This window comes from Melospiza georgiana, chromosome 3 (genome assembly GCF_028018845.1).
Source record: "Melospiza georgiana isolate bMelGeo1 chromosome 3, bMelGeo1.pri, whole genome shotgun sequence".
In the NCBI taxonomy this organism is placed as follows: domain Eukaryota; kingdom Metazoa; phylum Chordata; class Aves; order Passeriformes; family Passerellidae; genus Melospiza; species Melospiza georgiana.
The window spans coordinates 34,606,158-34,627,464 of NC_080432.1; the positions used below are offsets into that span (position 1 = coordinate 34,606,158).

The following is a 21,307-nucleotide window of genomic DNA, read 5'->3' on the forward strand; positions in this document are numbered from 1 at the left end:
ATGCTTTGTTTTAGTTCAGCTTGAACCTGGTTTTAGCTAAACTCTTTTGGTTTGTTTCATTTTAAAGGAAGTGGTTCTTGCAAGTGAGGATCATACATCTTAAATGTCATTACTTTTGTATCTCTAGTTCTTTTGTCTACTTTGTGTTTTGACTCAGCACTTGCATGTGTCCCTGATAAATTTTAGGAGTGCTAGTTAGAATGAGTATCTAGAATATGTGTTGTCTTCCTCCCACTCGGTGTTGCCCCGGTCTCTGGCAGCCGCGTTCCTGCCATTACTCATTGCACCTAGGAGGGTTTGGAGCTGGAAGCCAGCAAATCGCGAGGGATCGCCTCGGAGGAGGCTCCTCTGAAATGGCTCGGATGCTTCTTGCTTTTCACATGCATGTTTTAGGTTTGATTTTTTCGGAGGTGCTGAGTGCCTGCATTTCCTGCGGACCCGCAGCCAGCCTTTCTTCTTTCAAGATCGCGCCTCTTTTCAAAGCCTCTATTCCTTAGGTTTTTAAACTAGTTTTCAAAGCTGGCCCGAGGGCATGAAAACTCGAAGATTATGTTATAGACCCCTGTGGTGGGGGTAATGGTGGGAGAGTTAGCACCTCTGGATGAGTGCCCTGTAGAGTTGCTGTTTGTACTGAGCCTCTCAAAGAACGGCTTTGCAATTAAATCCGTGCTTTAAATTCAGCGCCAACACAGTATTGTGGAAGATTGGTTGTATAAGGTATTCATTTGGGATATGTAGCGAGTACCTGGCAATCCTGTGTGTGGAGGTGTTTATTTCATGGTTTTAAAACGTGAAGTTCTTTCCCGCTGAACTTCAGGAACGTCTTGTTTCGCACTCGGGTCTCCTTACTTGTGCGTGTGTGTTTTGCAGGAGTCCCGTGGAGCTCGCCCCAGGAATGGACAGCTCCCTCCGTCTGCGGAGGAGAGCGGTGCCGGCTGAGGCGGCCTCGGCGGCGGGCGGGCAGCGGCGCTGGTAGCGCGGCGAGAGAGAGCCGCGGCAGGGCCGATCCCGCCGGCCCGCAGCCATGCCCTTCGGGCTCAAGCTGCGGCGCACCCGGCGCTACAACGTGCTCAGCAAGAACTGCTTCGTGACCAGGATCCGTCTGCTGGACAGCAACGTGATCGAGTGCACCCTGTCCGTGGAGAGCACGGGCCAGGAGTGCCTGGAGGCTGTCGCCCAGAGGCTGGAACTGCGCGAGGTAAGGGCGGCTCGGGAAGCGCCATCTGTCGCTGGGTAATTGGACGCGATTTTAGCTCGAGCAGTCTGTGCGTTTGAGTCATGATGTTCTCAGGGCTGGCCAGATAGGATCAGCAGCTGGAGCTTGGACAAACACGCTCTGATTGCACGGAACGGCGCTCGGGGCTTTGGGCCGCTGCTCATCCGTCCTGGCTTTGGGAGCTCTCTGTAACACCGAGTTTCTTTTCTTAGAAAGCCGCGAGTGTTACTTGTTGAGCTGGGATGCCAAAGGACAAGTTACAGTAACTTTTTTCTGAATGTAGCCCTGGTTTCACTGTACTGCTGGCTGAATTATGCAAATAGGAAGGTGACTACTGGCTTTAAAACCTCTGCCTTTATGTAAATACTCTTGTTACTATAAAACTGAAGAGGGCAATAGTAACACTAACAGTTGTGTTTTACTTGTGGGGTTTTTCTTTCTTTTGGTTTTGTTTAAAATTTCACATCTGAAATCCTAAAAGTCTTCTTTCACATTCCCAATGCTTCTGGAAATGTCGAAGAAACCAGCCTTTATTCAAGACTGAAATCCTTACTTTTCTACTTCTTGCTGTGTTGAAGTGTTTAGTATTTAAGTGTTGAATCCTTTATAGAAATACCTCTCCAACGTGCATGGCACAAGTGAACTGACTGACTCTTCTTACCTTCTGTGGGCTCCCTGTGTGTATCCTACATGCTTCTACACTTCTGCAAATCATAAGTGAAAAACCTTTGCCTGGAAGTTGCTGTGTTATCATCTGGCTGTCCTGGCTGATACTTTCTGTAAGCGCAGTTGGGGAAATTAAAAATCTTGCAGTGTTTTATTCAGGTTGTCCATGGTAGTGGGGGCAGCGGGAAGGTAGCATACAAATAACTCCAATATCTGAAAACTAAACAAAAATTCTTTCCCCCCCCCTTTTTTTTATAATGATAAGGAATGGGAGAACTCTGTGTGTGTCTCCAGAATAGGCTGGAAAATGTGCAGGCAGGAACAGGGCAGAGGAAATACTGCATAGTGTTTTTCATGCTCGGGTGGTTGATTGGTTTGTTTGTTTGGTTTTAAATATGAATTTTAGTAGAATCATCTCCCCCTCCTCCCTTTACTTACAGAGATCAAGATTTATCAATACATCATTTTTCCATTTTTTTCCTTTCTGTTGTGATGCCCTAGGGTGTCCTTAGGGAAGAACCAAGGTTCTCTCTTTCCTTCCAATGCAGAAAGCATTGAAATGAATGAAGTGATTCTCCTCATGTTCCCCGTGAGCTTATCTAGTTGGTGCAGGAGAAGTCTGGGGCCTCCTGATTCTCTCTGGAGGTCCACCTGCATTTGCAAACAATAGCTCTGTCAGCGGGTCAGTGTTCTTTTCCACAAAGCATTTTGTGATCTCAGAATGTGTTTTGTTCCACTTTGGAAGTTCCAAAATTTTCCAGAGAAATGAAATTACAGACAGTAGAGTAGCAAAGGAAGCTGTTTAGGTCCGTGTTCAGTTCCATGGGGGTTTTCTATTGCTTTGGGTTTTTTTAATTTTCAAAATTATTTCTGTCATGCAAGAAGAAATATGTCAGCACAAAAAGTTTGTGTTTCAAGATAAAAAAATATTTTAACAACATAGAAGAGAATGCTTTGATGTTGTTGGAACGCATTCCCCTTCTTTCATCACCCTCCCTGCTTTTTTTTCTAAACAAGGCTTTGGCAACGTTGAACTGGTTTTGTAAAGTTCAGATTTCAACAGTGCAGCGTTTTTTGACAGAAGTGGGTGTTTTGGGTTTTTTTTTTTTTTTAAAGGAGAGAATCACCTAGCTCCTTCAACTCTGAGAGGGTCTCCCTGTGTCTTCTTTTGCTGCTTGGATGAGGAATAATTGGAGCTGGCAAGCTTGGAGGTGCCTGGTGCTGTTCTTTCTTTCAGACCCCAAATTCAATTCTTCTTCTGCCCTGTAGTCTTCCTGCCACTGTTTGTAAGGATGATGAGGTAATTTGATGACTGTCGCCTTTCCTCTCTAGGTTTACCATCATTTTTGACCTCACTGTCCACCCAAATTCTATTGAAGGGTCAAAAATATTTTCACAAAGCTCAAATTTCTACAAGATTTGTGCAACTGGATAGCTGAGTAGAGAAGCCTGTTAAGTGTACCTGAGGCAAAAATCCTTGCAAGCATTCATGTCACAGAGAGAGTTTTAAAATTCCCTGAATGCAGCAAAACCTGCAGCTGGCATATGCCTTTTCTTAGAAATCCTGATTTGCAAGCTGTGATGTACAAGTAAGGATAAGCCAACCCTCATTAAGTCCCATGCTAACAAAACAGTGCTAAAATCCTGTTTGTCTCCTCCTTGCAGTCTCAGGTAATACCTCAGTTTTGTTAAAGTAAATCCCAGGTGTACCACAGCTTTTACCTTCAAGTTAGGAATGCATCCATGTCTCACTCAATCCAATTCTTAGAAATGAACAAAAAACTGTCCAAACCCTTCCTGCTGAAAAGCAAAACTCTTTTGAGATTATGCCTTGTTGTGAGGGACTGTCGATCATACCACACATGACTGAAAAACAGTATCTGGTGGATTATGCATATTTCTGTTTGATCTCTGGGGAATGCAACTCCCTGCCTGACTGACTCAGGGTTCAGGAGTAGGTCAGCAGAAAGTGGAGCCATGTAACTACTGTAAAATCTGGTTTTATCCTTTTCAGCAAAGCTCTTGACAAAGCATCAGGTCTTCTACTTGAACAGTTACTGGTTCCAATAAAATGTGATCTTATTCCAGCATTAGGTAAAAGGTAAAGACAAGAAGAGGGGAGGAAGGGAGAGGAAAGACAGGGCCAAAAATGTAATTTTATAATCATGTATGTATGTGCACAGTTTATGAAAAGGATTTTTCCCCAATGTAATGTCATTTTTCCATTCCACTTCCAGACTAAGTGAACCTACTTGAAGTAGCATAGTAATCTGTACAAATCTGTTGGGAGTCTTCACGTTTCCTTATCCTTTTTCTTCTTTTTAATTCACTTTCTAAAATGCTAAAACGTTTAAAGGTGGTATGCTCTGATGTATTGTAGGTGGGAGAGAGGGCAAGAAGGTTCTTTCCAACCAAAATTGTTCTTGTGAGCCAAATTTCACAATGGTATGTCCATCACTGTCACCCTATAAGCCCCAAACCAAAGCAGGAGGTTGGTGAGCTGAGCACCACAGGCAAGTGCTGTGCACTGTGCAGAGCTGGCCTTTTGCTGCTGCTCTGACCTTTAGTGGCCCAGAAGGTGCTCCTTTCTTTCAGGGCACAGCTGAAACCTGGGGTTTTGCAGCCAGATTGCCACCAAATGTGGCTTGGTTTGACTCGTCTTGCCAGCAAAGCCGAGATGGGGTTCAGGCAGTGCTTGGACAAAAGACCTTCTGTGAATAAAACATTGGCCTTCTATAAATAAAACAATAAATGGCTGCTGTAAATGGCACCTTCCCCTCTGTTCAAGTGCCCTGGGATAGCAAGGCTTAAGGTTTTTTGCCTGGAGAAGCTGGAACTCCATCTCTTCCTCAAGGATAAATATTTAGTTGGCCGACTAACCAGATTCTTTAACAAACACTGAGCTGGGCTTGATGAATCTTTTAGAATGACATTTGCTGGTTTAGTGATTTTCTGTCATCTCCTGAGGGTGACCATTCTACTTGTTTGGCCCAGCGTAAATGCTGGGGTGGTTCTGGACTTGGGAGGAAAGCTAAGGCCAAGTCCAAAACAAATGATGTTGCCTTCTGAACTGGCAGCTATAATGTCACCTATTTTAAGACTTCCCAGTGCAGTTTTTGTAAGTCTGGTGTTGGGATGCACTGTATTTTGAGAATCACCTTTTCATTCTGGCACCCAAGTGCTCTGGTTCTTGTTTGCTGCTTCAGCAGAGGACTGCAGCTCCTGGAGGAGTGTGAACCAATTTCCTGGTACCACGTATGAAGTCATGTGTGGTAGGTGAGACAAATTTTAAAACCTCAAGGATAATTTGTGTTGCTTCAGAACCTGACAGCTGTAGGTATAGATATTGATTCCCTGGAAATCTGAGTGAAGTCAGTGGTTCCCTTTGTGCAGATGGACAACCAGACCAGCTTTTGGAATCAACCTAGTTTTTAATCAGCTGCTTATAGATAGAAGATCCCATTTTTTTATAACCTCATCTAATTTTTGGGTTGCTTTGTGGACTGGACAGCATGGCATGACTCACCTTCTGGAGAGCCAAATGCCTTCTCATAGCATGCTGAACTTGGTGGTCCATCCCTTTCCAGTCCCATGTTCTTCTGTTCCTTTTTGGGGATCACTGATACTCATAGTGGGGAGGGTCTCTTCAGGTGTGTACTGCAGTGGCTACAGGAATTCTCCACTGTAGGTTCTTAAAAAACACATGACATTTTCAAGAAGTGAAGTTGCTGGCAACAGGGACCTGATTTTCAAATAACTGTCTCTCCAAAGTGCGTGAATTTGAGGCATGGGCTCTGCTCTGCTATCAGTTCCTGTGCTTCAGCTGCAGTAGCTTGATCCTCTCCAGGCTGCTTTCCGGGAAAACAGTTGTCTTCTAGTTGTGCAAAATGCATGCTGCCCTGTTTGCTCCACAGTACCTGCTGTAACCCAGAAGCTTCAACAGCACTGTGTTTCATTTACTTCTTGTTCCTTGGGATTGCTTCTAGATTTGGTACTTGAAGAGCCTTTCTACTGCAGCAAATCTAAACTGGCGCTGTCTCCCAGCCCCCACTCAGAGGGGAGGGACTGTGCTCATTCTAGCTGTTTAATTGCAATCCCTGAATTCCTTGAATAACTCTTCTAGGCTTCAGAGTCCAAATCTTCTTCTTTGGTAGATGTTTTAGAAGTACTTCACACTTCAAATTTGGGGTTCTAGCTGTTGTGAATGTTTACTTTTTCAAGTAATATGGAAGCTCTGTTTTTGCATCTCTGCACTGTTTCTTGCTGAGGATGAGCTGCCCTGCAGTGATTTTCAAGTGTGTTAAAGGGTTTCCCTTTAGAGGTGGTAAAATCACTGCTTTTTTCTGCCTTCACATTAATTCCTTTTCTTTGCTGCCTCCGCTGTCCCTCCCTCCTTCATTTTAATCTAATTACTACCATGGTGAACTCATCAGAAAGAACTTTTTATCCACTGGTGACTACAAAGGGAGAGTAGAAATATATCAGGGAACATTTGTGAGGTTAGTTTTGTTTGAAGTTTATCCTGTGGGAGATGCTGATTTCTTGATTTATTTGTGCCCTAGGTAGATTGATTGACTGATTTATTGAAGATACCTTTAATTTCTAGGAGGAAATACTACAAAAGAACAAGTTTGCTTCACTGTACCAGACTGAGCAGTGCTCAAGCTGTTTGTCAGGCTTAAATGAGGAATCAAGTTGAATTAGTTATCACCTTAGTTAAATGCTAGTCTGGATGTTGTCCAAAGTTGAAAATACGCATGTAATGAGACCCTAAAGGAAGTACACCTGTGCTCCCATTCAGAGTCTTGCATGTTTGTCTCTTGCATGCCTTCAGCTATAAAGTAGTTGGAGCAGTGCTTCCCTACTGGTTTGTTGCCATTTGTAAGCATTTAAAATTTTTGGTACTGTATTACTTGTCCTTGTGTTGTGTGCTAAGTCATGATGTGTGCAATGGTTTTTATAGAAACATCCATACCAGCATGAAATAGGCTGTTCATGGTGGATTTTGCAAAGTTTAACATCTGCAATTTGTCTGCTACAATGTTTTTCACTTTTTCTTCAGATCTGCAGCCATAGTACTTGATGTTTAAGTGCTTTTCAATAAAATCCTTCACGATGGATTGGCTATTCCTTCAGCAGCTTTATTGCCACTTTGTAGCTGTAGTTCTGAGTGCTGTTCTGTGTTAATTCCTCTTCACCAGCAACAGTCCCACGTGGCTCATACAGGAGCTGCCACAGCCATTGAGATTTGCACTGGGCAGGAAACAGCTGAGGTTTCCAACCTGGTGTTTCTGTGGAGCCTAGAGCAAACAGCTTGTGAGATGTGCGCGTTCTAACTGTATACTTGTCCGTCATAAAACCTTGTGAGTGAGTTTAAAAAAAAAAGAGTGAACAATTCTGTGTTGGGTAAATGGTTCTGGTATTGGTAGATATGTTTTGACATATGCATGTGGGTTTGCATTCTTTTTTTTTCTAGTTGGAGGAGTCCTTGTCCTTTGTGTGAAGTGGGCCTGATTCAAAGCCTCATGAAGCCTTTGCGCTTTAATTCAGGCTTGGCGTTTGCTGTCTGTTCACAAAGCACAGGTGTCCCTTGAGAAAACACTCAGGCACTTGCTGTAAATCATTTATGTCACCTATGCCACAATGTCATGTAGAGCTCTTCAATATGCATTTGGGAGAGATGGTAGAAGGCAGATAGTGCACTGTGAAGTATATTGCAATATTAATTTGTCATTGTTTTCAAAATGTCCCACTAAAACGGGCAGTAAAAAAGAAATTACTCTGACTTTGCATATGGAAAAATATACACAGTGCCATCTGTTCTTATTTGCATTTGTGGCATCGTGTGAGTGATCTAGCTGACAAAGGTAAACTGACACTCATGTGTTTCTCTGTCTAGACTCACTACTTTGGCCTTTGGTTTCTCAGCAAGAACCAGCAGGACCGCTGGGTTGAACTGGAAAAGCCTCTGAAGAAGCAGCTGGACAAATTTGCCAATGAGCCTTTGCTTTTCTTTGGGGTGATGTTCTATGTGCCCAGTGTTTCCCGACTGCAGCAGGAGGTGACAAGGTATGTGCTTCCCTCTGTTCACAGTGTTGGGATAGAGCTGGGAGAGAATGGGCCTGTGACAGAGCATCTGAGAGAAACACTTGCTCTGTTTCTGGCATTCAGTGTTTGCTCAGGTATCATCTGCTTATTTCCTTTCCTGATGATTGCCCAAATGGGAAAAAATGGGAGAAGTCACCACTTGATTATTTCTACTTGGGAAGAAGAAAAAAAAACCAAAACTGTCTCACTGGATGATTGTGCATGACTAACTGCAGGGGAAAAAATGGGAGTCATAGTTATATGACTATAAATCTGACATAAATTTTAGAAAGGACCATGGTGACTATGGATTTTCTTCTGTAACTTTCTCCTGGTGAAAAGGAAGCCACAAAGTTTATTATTCTTAAGCCTACATGTGCTTTGGTGAAAGTGAACTTTGGCATTTTTTTTTCCCAGGTTTTGCTCATCCCACTCTTGATTTTCCCTTATGCTTCACAAAAAGATTAAAACTGTTAAGAGGGCATTAGTCCTTTAATTATGATCAGGGCGTACCTTTGCAAACAACTTCAGTGGGAATTGCTCTTTTATTCAGAGCCCTGTGCTGCAGTTGTAACAATACAACTGTTTTGAGGGGCTATTTTTGTAAACCACATCACTGGGTGGTTTTTGCACATCTGTGCTGTATTGAAATTTAATAATACAAAAAAGAGAGCGAGGAGAAAAAAGCCCACCTCACCTAAAAAGGGGTGGAATTGTTTTCTTTTTAACCAAAATTATTTAATTTATCTTCTCTGAGCAAAGTTGTATCAGCACAACTGAAGGTAAAGCCTGGAATAAGTGGATGAAGGCTTCAGGGTGGCAGAGGCCTTGCCACTGAAAAAAACCTGCCGTTGCTGGAATTCACCACATGGTCATGGTAGCTAGGAAAAGATATATCAATAGTGAAGAAAGAATGGCCTTAATTTTAGAAGGCATCCAAGACATTAAGCATTTTTTTTATATTGCAGATTGCATATTTTAAAGGATCTTTATTTCACTGAACTGGGGAATTGGTGGTGTTAGGATGTGAAAAAGTTGTGTCTTGAACTGGCAGCTGTCAAGCCATCCCTTGACAACTGTGTGTGCTGAATTCTTGCCAAAGAGTGGGATAAAAGCATCATAAAACTGCAATTTCTCTGAGAACAGACCAAACACTGATGCTTGTCTGTATCTGTGTGTTCCTGCTTTGTAGGCACTGGGAGAGGGAAGCCTCAGTACCTTTTCCTTCAGAATTGTTTTAACGTGCAGAGGGAATGTCTGAAATGTTGTGTTGCTCAATTTGTCAGCCCCATCCTGGCCTGGTTGTGTGCAAGGAAGCATTGTGGCTGCTTGGATGCTATTATCTCTTCAAGCTGCAGCCTGCAGTGCTGATTGCTCATTCATAGCTCACCTGCAGAGGTATATTTGCTCATTCTGCCCAGGCAGAACAAAGCATTTCAGTGACAAAGCATTTCAGTGACAATTGAACTTCACAGCACTCTCAATTGGAGTGGCTGCTGCTGAATTGTTTTTCTTTCTGAAGTGATTGATAGCATAAGCTGTAGAGTCTTATAAGTGCCTTTTATGTTTTTTTAAAGGTGTGTAGCAGTTTACTAGAGGATTTCAGATATAGAATAGCCTGTTAAGATTTGTTTGTTTGTTTCATGGAGTGGAATTGCTGCACTGGAGATGGTGTGATGGCAGCAAACCTTCAGCAATAGGTAGATTCATGTTGGAGGCAACGATGGGGACCTGGAGGATTCTTCTGAAACAACTGGCAGAGAAAGGCTTAGTTTAAAACCTGATTAGATGCACAGATGGATGTGGGCTTATAGGGTTTTTTTTTTTGGCTCTTGGTAAATTAATTCAACATTTGCTTTTATTTTGTTGGTGTCTGCTTCTAGGATTAGACTTGATCATGATATGATTACATGTGATGTTGAGGTAGGCACTGGACTCGCCCACTCAGTGCCTGTGTATTTGATTTATATTTAGGTACAAATGACAAATCTGTCTGAAATGCAGAACTTGTGATGAGACACTTCATCCCCTTCTGGGAGGCTGCAGATCCACCACAAACAAACCCAACCCCAAAACACAACCACCGCCAAAGGTGCAGAGGTGGTGACCATACTGACAGCAGTGGACCTGTCACCTTTGTAACCCTCTCCAAGTGGAAACACCTCCAGCCCTGAGCTTGCCTGGCTGTGTTTGGAGTTGAAGGTGAATCCCATCTCTCAGCAGCAAGCTTTCAGTTAATTGTAGACTCCAGGGTTTCCAAGGTTGATTAATATTCTCTGAAGATGATGAAGTCTTCTGAGAATGCTTCAGCAAACACTGACATAATGCACAAGTATTCAAACACTAGGGAGTTGGTTTCCTGAGCTGGTTTGCTCTGCCTGTGATCTGTAGGATTATAGACTTGATAGCTGGTTTTGAGAAATTTGTTGCCAAATTGAATATTCCTTCCTGTTTCCAGTGGCTGCGACCTCCTGTGTCTCATACACTGTCATTGCAAAAAGGGAAAATGATGCAAGTCTTTTAGGCTCTGTTGGTTGAGAGGAGCGTTACTTAGGGTGTTGGTCACTGGCTCTGAGGTAGTGTTCCTTAATATTTTTATGTGAAATATCACCTGAAAGATCTTTTGAAGACAATATGTGAAACATTTTGTGTTTGGCTGTTGTTCAGTGGTTGGGACCAATGGTAAGAATCCTGATACCATCACTACAGTATTCTATAAAATTATAACTCTTTTTCATCTTATCATGACTGCCAGAAGTAGAAAATGCTAATTATGCCTCCAGGCCCATGGATTTTAATTGCCTGCAGGTGTTGGTAGTGGTCAGGAGCTCTTCATGGTTTCTCTGGTACCTTCCTGTATTGACAAGCCAAGTGTGGAAGCACAAGTAAGGGTGAGTAACATTGCTCCAAGAACTGTGTCCCAGTGCTGGACAGACTTGATGGAAACCTGTCCACGTGTGCCATGCTGGGAGAGGAGTGGAACAGCAGTGTCGTGAGGAGTCAGCGCTGTCCCTCACAGGGAGTCACAGTGTGGGAAGGACAGGTGATTTACTGAAGTCAAATGCAAGCAGCAGTTGCAGAATGGTTGAGGTTGGAAGGTATCTCTGGAGATGAGATTGTCTGCTCAGAGCAAGGTCAGCTAGAGGAGATTGCGCTAGGACTGTAGAATATATTCATGGAAGGAGAGATTCCACACTTATTCTGGGAAATCTTTTCACCTCCCCAATAAAGAAGGGGGTTTATGGTTAGAAGGCATGCCATGCATTTCAGTTTGTGTCCAAATGACCCCATAATTGTGGATTGATGCTGGGTGGGTGAGTGGTCTACCTGGGCCGGCCATGTATCTGGTTATTTAGGGCCTGTAGAGCTGCAGGTGCCTGCCATATAAACACAAGTACTGCCATGTCTTCATGTGGGATGGATGCCTGTAGTTAATTTGTCAGAGGTGTTTCTGATAATATGAGAGATTGTGGTAAAGAAAATGAAAAGACAAGAGTGCCAGAGCAGTTTATTTAGGTTTTAAGCTCTTAGGCGCCAACCTCTGAGATCTGCAAGAAGGGATGAAGCGAAGAGTACTCTGGGGAGCACATTGATTGTTTTAGTAGGTCATGTCTGACTCTGGCTTGCAGTTCTTTCCTTCTTTGATACAAGACTGATGCTTGAAGATGAAAATGTTGGTGGTGTAGAGGTTTTTTCTCTTTGGATGAAGTTAATCACTGGGACAGGATAAGAAGCACCTGCAGGACATTGTCAGCCTTGTTCAATTTGTGGTTTTGAATGCAAATGCTGGGGCTACTCAGGGCTGTCATGTTTCCTGACCTGTGATGGATGCTTCCCAAGGATGTCCCAGGGAAACATACAGAAAGCAGACACCAGTTGTAGAGTACCTGGTTTTTGTTTCTGGTAGTGGCCATGACATAAATGTTGCTATGCCTTGCTTTCAGAGCATTGTTCTCTTGGCATCAAGACTTCTGCTGCCTCCTAGGAAAGCTATTTCCCACCTTCTAGGCCTCTTATTTCTCTACCCTTTCTATTCTTTTTCTTTTCTCTGGAATTGAGGCTCCCATCTGTATATATTCCTTATTCTTAATCCTGTCTCTTCCAACATCTCAGTGACTCCAGCATCTCCCTGCCCGCTGGTCATGGCATTCTACGGGTCCCCAGTCCCACAGATGTTTTCCATTTTTACAGATTAATTAAAACTCCATGCTAATTCCTTAAGTTGTCAGTAGAAGTTTTCACCATGTTATTATTTCTACAATTTGAAAATTTCTAGAAGAATTTGTGATAAACAGAATAAAAAAACCCAAAACAAGCAAACAACAACAAAAAAACCAACTCTTCAGACTCGATGGCAGTTATAGCAGGAGTAATTTGGGTGGGAGTATGGGGATTGGCACATTAGCAAAAAGCATTTTTCATGGAAGGCTACTTAGACAACCTCTTTTTAGTCATCCAGCTGTTCTCAGTGAGCAGCCATCGCAGATGGAGATGCTGCCTGTGCTTTTGGCATGTTTAAAGCACCTGGGATCTGCATACTGTCTGATATAAAGCAGTCTTTGTGATGCCCTGTAGAGTAGATATTTGCATAGATTAGACATATAAATCTGCCTTTTATTTTCTGCTAACTCCTCAGAGAGGAGGCATCCTTTCAAGCATTTATTTAAAAAAAAAAAGTCTTTGTACAGTGTCTAAAGTAAACAAGCTTGCTTTCACTGTGCTCTTGTTCCAAAAACAAGAGAACCCACACACTCTTGTGGCTTTCTGAAAATGTGGGTGCGATGCTGCTTTCTGCACAATTATCAGACAATCCAGGGCCTTTTTCTTTTCTCCCCTTCCCACAGTTCTAAGGAAATACTGAAGTCACATTTTGCTCCCCACAGTATCTCTTTCTTGGCGTGTGATACTGCTGTGCCTCCTGTGAAGGAATAAAGGTGTGCTTTGCTCTGCTTTGCTTTTTTCTTTCCTGGAAGAAGTTTTCAGTATCTTACTAGGTGCTCTGTACTCAGTAGTATCCAGTGGCTTGTGTGCTGTTGCAGAGTGGGACACAATTCTGGAAGTGAGAGCAGTTCCCATGTGGGTGCCCCATGGAGCTGGGCCCTGTGGAGCTCTGCATGGTGGGTCTGGCATGCACGGCTCTGCAGGGAGGGACATGTTCCAGCCCCTGCACTGAGCTGCGCTGGGCTCCTGCCCCAGGTTCAGCTGTCAGCGCTGCGTTTCCCCAGAAGAACGTGCTGTACAGCTTTCCTGTGAAAGGAAACAGTGTTTGGAATGGGATGGCTGCACCTGTGAAGTGTGGGAATGAATGTGTTTGCCGGTGGAAAATTAGAGCCCGTGGCTCCCTCCCAGGCCTCTTTTCTGGACGGTCTGGGAAAATTCAGCCTCAAACTTAGCCTCTTTTAACTAAGTGAAAATTTATTTTCCCTGATATTTTGCTGCCATACCCTTTTCTTCACCATTTCTTGTAGCTGTTTTTTTGTTTGTCTTTTAAGGAAATATTTCTTCTTCACTGTTCCTGGCCTTTCCCTCTTTTTGTATTTCTGTCAGTGTTAGGCGAAGACATTTTAAGCAGAAGTTCTTTTAAAGCATAAAGAGGTACAGACTCCTAGGACGGTATGAATTTTTAAATTATATGAGTATAAAGTAGAGGGGGAAAATTAGTGTTTGAGTGCTTCATATTTACAGGGAAAAATGATTTTGCAGATCTGTTTTAACAAATGCTGGAGTTTTTGCCTTCCTTCAAAAAAGTCCTTGTTAGATGTCTTGCCTACTTGAGCTTATCTTTGCTTTTAGTCAGCTGTGCTTTTCTTTTTGTTTTTTTCAAAAAGCTAAAGTTTCACATCCTCCTGTGTAGCTAGCTTTTAAGACAAGCTGCAGATTTCTACCAGTCACTGCAGTCTTTTCTGCTAGTTACTGCTCCTTACACTGTGCTTTTAATTTCTGTGTTAAGGCTGGATGTCACATATTGTCCTGTGCCAGCCTGGTTTTGTGGCAAGCTCAGTGAAGTGGAACTCTTTTGGCTGTTAAGTACGTAACATTTACATGTGACAAGTCCATGAGGCTGCTTTGCTTTTCATGGTTGGTCACACCTGCAGCTTGTGGCTGCAGAAGTCTCTGTGTGTACTTTTGAGCTCGTGGTAGTTGGTTTGGCTTCATTGTCCAAAATAATTATTTTGAATATCACACTGTGCTGGAAAAAACAGCACAATGTGTACAATCAGATTTGTTCCAGACATTCTGGACTGTGCTTGTCTGAAGCGAGGATTGTGACTGATTGTGTGGCCGTGCTTGTTGCTACACCACAGATAGACCTACAGGATTTTTTTAAATGCCAATGGACCTCAAAAATGTACTGACATTTAACAAATTTTCTATGAAAGTACAGAAAAACAGCATGCAGGATAGGAGGAGAAGAGAGATGCATGTTTTGGATTGCATGAGTGGATTGGTAAATGAGAGAGAACTGAGTGATACATGGCAAATGGGAAGGTGGAAGGATTAAAAAAAAGTCCAGAGTTTGGTCCCTTACACCTGGAGATTTAAGTCAGAATTTAACCCTTCAGTGCTACTGGTGTGTAACAGAGTGGAAAAAAGTTTAGTTTTCAGGCTGCAGAAGTCTCACTGCTTTGTCTTGCTTTGTCTCCTCCTAGGAGCCTTTGTCAGTTCGTGTTTATGGTGTACATACCAGCCCATGTTTTAGGAGCATGCCTGCTGTCTTGGAAAGATCTTATCTGAAGGCAGTTTCCAGAAAAATGATTGCACTCATTGCTGCTTTTCTGGGAAGTGTCATGGCCACGGTGCTCGTGCTGATGAGCTCTACTAACACCACACAGGAAAGGCCCTGACACACAGCCCTCCCCTTGGCACCAGAAACAGCCCTGTGCCTTGTGCCTTGCCCAGCTGGAAGGATGATGCACCTCCTCTTCACTGTGGTGTTGTCTCCAACATAAATATGACATTAATGGTCAGAAGAGTCCTGTGTTTTTAGTATTTCCATTTATAAACTTTGTCAGTTCCCTTTGTTTCTTAGCTTGAGCTACCCTTGTGTAGCATAGACCAGTGTAGCTTCTTTCTTCTAGAATATTTCCAACTTTATAATTATATATGTATTTTATATATATATATATATATATATATATATATATATGTATATATACACACATATATAACTATATATACACATATGTATATATATATAGATACACACATATATATATATATATAATTTCTATTTTATAGAAGGCTTTGGATCCATGGACTGCAATGTTAAATGATTTACATGAATTAAAACAGTTGCTGCTATACATGGAAGCTGTATCAAACGAACAGAAAAGGACAGGGTAAGAGTGTATAAGAAAGGCAGACCTTAGAAATGGAGGATAATTTAATCCAGTGAATCTCGTCAAAGCTTGTGTTCTCAGCTAAATGATTTGGGGAGTCAAATTACTGGGTAAGTTTTTGCAGAGGAATGCTGTGAAACAACAGTGAAAGGGCATGGGGTGTCAGCTGCCCCATATGTGGTGGTACTGTTTCTTTCCTGTTTAACTAGAAGAACTAATAGAGGGTGCTGTGAATATGTGATGAGTATTGAAACACAGCAAAAGAGTTGGGACTAGTACTAATCTATGTGTCTTATTCATTAGAGTATTTCTGGGATATCATGGTGAGATCTCCCAGAGGAAGCAGTAGGAGCTCTAGAGCTGAAATTTTATAAATTGATATGAGGCACATAAATTTTTGCTGGAACAGAATTCCCTTGGTTTTAGATGGCTCTTGAGAGCCTGCATGACCATACAAGCCCCAGTCCTGTTCAGGGCCCTTAAGTTGTTCGTCTTGCACCTGGAACTGCACCCCATCTCCCAAAGCTGGGAGAAAGGCAAGCTCTGGGATCCACTGCTGAGTGCAGCCAGGGAGTCCTGAGTCCTCAGGGATCCCAGCTCTCTTCTGTTGAACAAGATTGGGGGTGGGTCGTGAAGTAACTTGGAAATGTCGGTGGCCTTTTTTTTTCTTTTTTTTTCTTTTGCCTTTTTTTTTTCTTTCTTACTTTTTCTTTTCTCTTCCTCCTAGCTGCTGGAATTTGGGCTCATGTTGTCCAGGCAAGGGAGCAGTTCTGGAACTGCGTGCAAGCTGGATGAGTCCTCAAAGCCCTGGGTGGCCACCCAGGCTTAGACAGTCTGGGGCATTTGCATTTTGGTGCTCCTTTGATGGTTTTATTGTTTTGTTTTAATTATTAGACTTTTTTAATATTAGTGGCTACTGCAGCATGAAACACACACATTAGGGTTGTACTTGCCTTGTTGTAAACACCCTGATACTTAATTAGCTTTCATGTTGTATTTAGAGAACAGCAACAACAAATAATGTGCAGTATTTACCTGAGTCTTGTTGTGTTCATATTATTGCAGTGTATGTGTTGTTTCTCTTTTCAGTAATATTTTTCAGTCGGTTCTTTTTGAATGTGTATTTTAGTGGATGTTTAAACTTTGACTTAAAAGTAAGAACTCCTTCAAGGGAGACCTAAGATTCAACATTAATTCCCTGTTTATAAAATATTTGCTGAGGAGGGCAAACCCTTCTCCCAGCTGACTTTCTTCCGTGAATGGGGAGCTTGTTCTCTGTGTGTTGGTTATTGAAAGCTGAGCTCTTTGTGCCAGATATTTTAAGAAACTGTTGACGCTTAGATCTAATCTGTTACATTATACTGTGCTTTTAGACCAGAAAGTGAATGTGTTTTCATGTGTGTGGTTGGGCAGTACATATGTAGCAACTCTGAAAAATAGTGTTGCATAACTATAAATACAGTGTAGGATACTTTCAGCCTGCATTCTTGCTTTACTGTGTTTTGAAGGCAATGGCTGTGGTGGTTAGAAATGTTGCAACAGGAATGTCTTGGCATTGGGCAGATTCACATTTATATCTGATCATAAGGAAATAATACTAACTTTATGCTCTAGGGCTTAGTCATGTGTTCTAACATATTGCTTTCCTGATGGGAGCTGTTTCTACATTCAATTCTGGTAGAACAAATACTTTTGGAGTAATCTAGCCCTTCTTATTGGACACTTTTAAAAGGAAGCAAAGATTACATTCTGAGGTTCTGCTCTTCTTGTAGACTAGTGATACATCATTTACAGAAGTTGTGAGAGCTTCCTCTCTGGTCTTAGATAGCCCAGGTTGAACCCTTCCATGCAGTTATGGTAGTGGAGACGTTTGCAATTGGGAAAAAGTGCTTTGGATCTCCTTTTCTTGTCCACCTGGGCACGCGTGCCGTTGGAGACACTGGCTGAGCCTGGATAAGCAATATGGATGGCTTTTACCATGGCTGACAGCCATAAATGATTGAGATTTTTAAAAAACAATTCCACAGCTGGGTACAATGTAGCAATTTTATTGTCCATGCTTGTGATTTTTATTATGTTAGGGTTTTCCCCAGACTTTGAAGATCTTGGAATGAGGTAGTGATATGAATTTCAGTCTGTGATTTTTTTACATGTTCAGAACAGAACTCAGACTAGATTAGTAAAGGGCCAGTGAAGAAGGGCATGAAAGGTGTGAGTCAAAATATTTTATAGCTCTCAAAAACCAGAAGGAAAAAGAATACCTAGCTTTACCAAAGAAAGAAATGTCATTCTTCAGTAATGGTATGGCTTTGAGGGGGTTGATGTGTGGCCTGTGAAACTTCAAAGATGACAGTACATTAATCATGCATCCTTTTCAAAAGTATATAAGGAACCAGATGAATAGAAAATGTGGATATGTGCAGCAGAACAGAAGAGGGTTCACTGAGTCACAGAACCTCTCAAGTTGCAAGGCGCCCATAACAATCACTGAGCCCAACTCCCTGCTCCTGGCAGGACTACCTAAAACTAGGTCATATGATTTAAAGCATCATTCAGATGCTCCTTGAACACCATCAGGCTGGTACTGTAGTAATTTCCCTGGAGAGCCTGTTCTAGTGACTGACCACCCTACAGGTGAAGAATCTTTTCCTCAGATCCATTCTGAACTTGGAATTACAGAAGACTTATAGAATAGTTTGGGTTAGAAGGACCTTTAGAGGTCATATCTAGTCCAACCCACCTACAATGAGTAGGGACTAGGTAAGGGTGCCTAGAGCTCCATCCAACCTGATCTTCAGTGTTTTCAGGGATGGGGCAGCCATCACCTCTCTGGGCAACCTCTTCCAGGGCTTCGCCACTCTCACTGTAAATAATTTCTTCATTATGTGTAGACTAAATCTACTCTTGTTTAGTTTAAAGGCGTTGCCTCTTGTCTTATCGTAACAGGCCCTGCTTTGTCCCTGTTTTACAATCCCAGTGTAAGTACTTCCCTTAAAGCAGCTTCATCCCATTTCCTTGTGTCCTGTTCCTGGCCATTAGAGGAAGTGGCTGTTTATAATTAGGACTCAGCTGCAAACCACTGTCCTAAAAATGTGTCTCAATTATATAGACTGCCAGGATTGAACCTTAATTCCAGAAAGAAGAGCTGAGGGTCCATGAGACTGAACCTAGTACTTGAGACATTTTATAATCCTTAAAGAGATGGAAATACATTAAGCATTTTGAAACTTGCTTTGAAGGTCTGACCAGCTTCTGTTGTTCTGTTTTCTTTTTCTGAAAAAAAGTTCTTCTGGCTTCCTGCATGGAAACAAAAACCAATTTGAGTGGCCTGTATATTTATTTTGTGATATCTGACAGGTGGAATGGTGCTGAGGCTAGAAATCTAAGCTTCTGCTTTCATCAGCGAAGAGCTTGCTTTGTGTATGGAGCTGTGTTTGGATGAGTCACACTGACTGCTTTTTGTTTCTCAGCCTCTGAGGAAACTCTCCTCACCGCTGCTTAGTGATAAGCACTTGTGTTAGGAGGATCACAAGGATAACCTGGAATTGTCTTCCATTTAAATCCAGCTTTTCTTGCTCCTTGGTTTTCTCCTGTTAGATTTCCCAGTGCCACACAGACACATGGTTGCATATCTGTAGCTGTACTGCTAGCAGTACCCATTCCATGTGTACGTGCATACATGTCCCTTTTTCTTGGTTTGTATTAGTAGCCAGTTATCTTAAATACTGCTGAAAGGAGATTTTTAGTCTTGCTGTAATTGGCTCCAGAACCTCATGAAAACTGTGACTTAGCCTACTTTCTGGAATGAAGTGGGGAATTGTGTCCTGCTTTCTCCGAACTGCAGTGTCATAAGGCGTGACCATGAGTGCATGGATAGTCAGCTTCTGCTTACGCAGCTGGAGGATGTGTTAAAAATGGTACTTAACAGCATGGCCTTGCTACATCTGCTTACACTTGTAAACTCTACAGGAAACCTTCACCTAGGTATTTACTCTTGAGGACTGTGTCAGGCCTAAGGCAGGATGCAGAGATACAAAGTGCAGAGAAACAAAGAATGGGATTTGTTTCATAATAGTTTTATTTCTAAATAGAAATAATATTCTGTAGACTGGAAAATTGAGTCTAATGTTTCCTGACTGGTGAGAGCATGCTGCCATCACCATGATGGACAGGGAGTTCCCTCCCATAAATTGGGAGGTTTCTGTAAACTTAATGAAAAAGTCCGGGCTGCTGGAATGACTCTCAATAGAATCAGTTATGATAGAGTTTGCTCCCTGAAGATTCTTACTGTATGGTTGTCTCCTTAAACCCAGACAGATGCAACTAAAAGCAAATAGAGAGTTTTAGAAAAAAAGATGATAGCTTCAGTGTTTTGGTTTAAAGGAGAAAGAATAAAAAATGTGGAAAAAGGAAAAACACTTGTCATCCCTAGCTACTTGAGTCATGGAAGTGCCCATCAGCATTTTTGCATGCCCTCAAATGAAGATGAAAAGGATAATTCCTCCTCTAGTTTAGGAATTGAGCTGCTCACTGCCTTTGTCATTTGGACTGTTGCAAACTGCTTGGCTGCCCTTTTTTCCCCTCCAGGTGTAGCAGCAATGTGTGTCACTGCAGAGGGAGGTTTCCCACTCATTGGGGAGCGCTGTGCACGGGTTGGGTGTTCTGGTGCACCTCACACACTGCCATGTGCTTTGGACTTGTCTGCCGGGGTAGTTTAAGGCACTGGTTTGGACAGATGACTGCATTACCTGGGGCTGGTACTCTCCTGTGTGTCCTCCACATGATGCAGTAACAGGGACTTGGCATTTTCTCCTCAGGGAAGTGCAGACTGCTGGGGGATGTACTCCTTACACTCTTTGTGACACACGCCACTCCTGCCTCAGTCGTGTTGCTACTCCTGATAAAGCCTTATAGAGTGAGGGTTGCTCTTGACTTCCTGTGTAATCAGTGAGAAGAAATGGGCATTTCCACAGTGTGATTCAGGATTCCTCTGTTGTGCATCACTTTCTGCAGGTGATTCATTTTCTCTTTCCTACTGTGTGTTTTGAAAAGGGAACTGTGGATCATTGGTCTTCTAAATAGAAGTCCCAGATAGATGTCTGAAATTTTTCTACTGGATCAGGTAGAGGGTCAAGCCACTATTAGCAGCAGCATGAGAGCAAACAAATGTGTGGGTTTCAATTGGAATTTCTATCAGCTTTTTAAATTTTGAGAATTCAACAGGCAATGGAAATCTTGGTTAGGGTAGCACTGCCAATCTTAATTAAGTTTATTCACTGTTGAAGTTTGTGCTGCAGCCTGGATCAAACTTTTTACCTTCTCCTGTAGCTGAGACACAGATCATGAAAACTTAGTTCTAAACTTACCTTTTTCAGTGATCTGAATAATTTTAATTTTTTTTGCCTTACTGGCGGGGTATAGCACTCAAGGACCTGCAATTGGATGTCAGTACAACCCTCAAGGCTCCAAATGTGTTTAAAAGAAGCATTTGTGTGGAGGCCCTTATACAGCTGAGAATCTCAACAAGAATTTGGCAGAAATCTCAGTGTCGGAAGATGGCAGATTCCTGTGCAGTGAGATGTTTACTGGTTCACTGTTTTATCTTTGGCAGCTGCTTTTGCACTTGATATCTTCAGCTGTTTTTGAAGCTTTTACAAAGAATAATTATTCATCTCATGAAATGGATCTATTTTACCCACCCAACAGGGCACTGATTCACATATTTCCCTGGCAACATCCCATCGTTATCAGAGCTGTGTTCACTTCTGCAGGATTGCGTTCGCTGGGATGTTACAACTTCCTGGGCCGTGGTTTGGTTGCACGATTTACTGAGGTGTGGGGTGACTGTTTTCAATTATTCCTTTGGAAACACTAGGGTCACTGGGGTGTCTGGGAGGTGGAAGCAACCTGAGTTTTCCTGTTTTCTGCTGGCAGTGATGCTAATGTAGGTGTTCCAACAATCTTTTCACAGGAATATAAGGTGTTGTACTGACGACCT

The 21,307-nt window shown here is 42.4% G+C and overlaps 1 protein-coding gene across 1 annotated transcript in view; it reads left to right on the top strand.

Annotated features, from left to right (window-relative positions):
• The first annotated feature begins 1,024 nt into the window (after nt 1-1,024).
• Nucleotides 1,025-21,307, top strand: part of PTPN14 (protein tyrosine phosphatase non-receptor type 14) — a 71,078-nt gene continuing 50,795 nt past the window's right edge. The window contains exons 1-2 of the mRNA XM_058020765.1: nt 1,025-1,198; nt 7,782-7,951. Coding sequence (XP_057876748.1) covers nt 1,025-1,198; nt 7,782-7,951 — 344 coding nt within the window. The remainder of the gene's footprint in view (nt 1,199-7,781; nt 7,952-21,307) is intronic.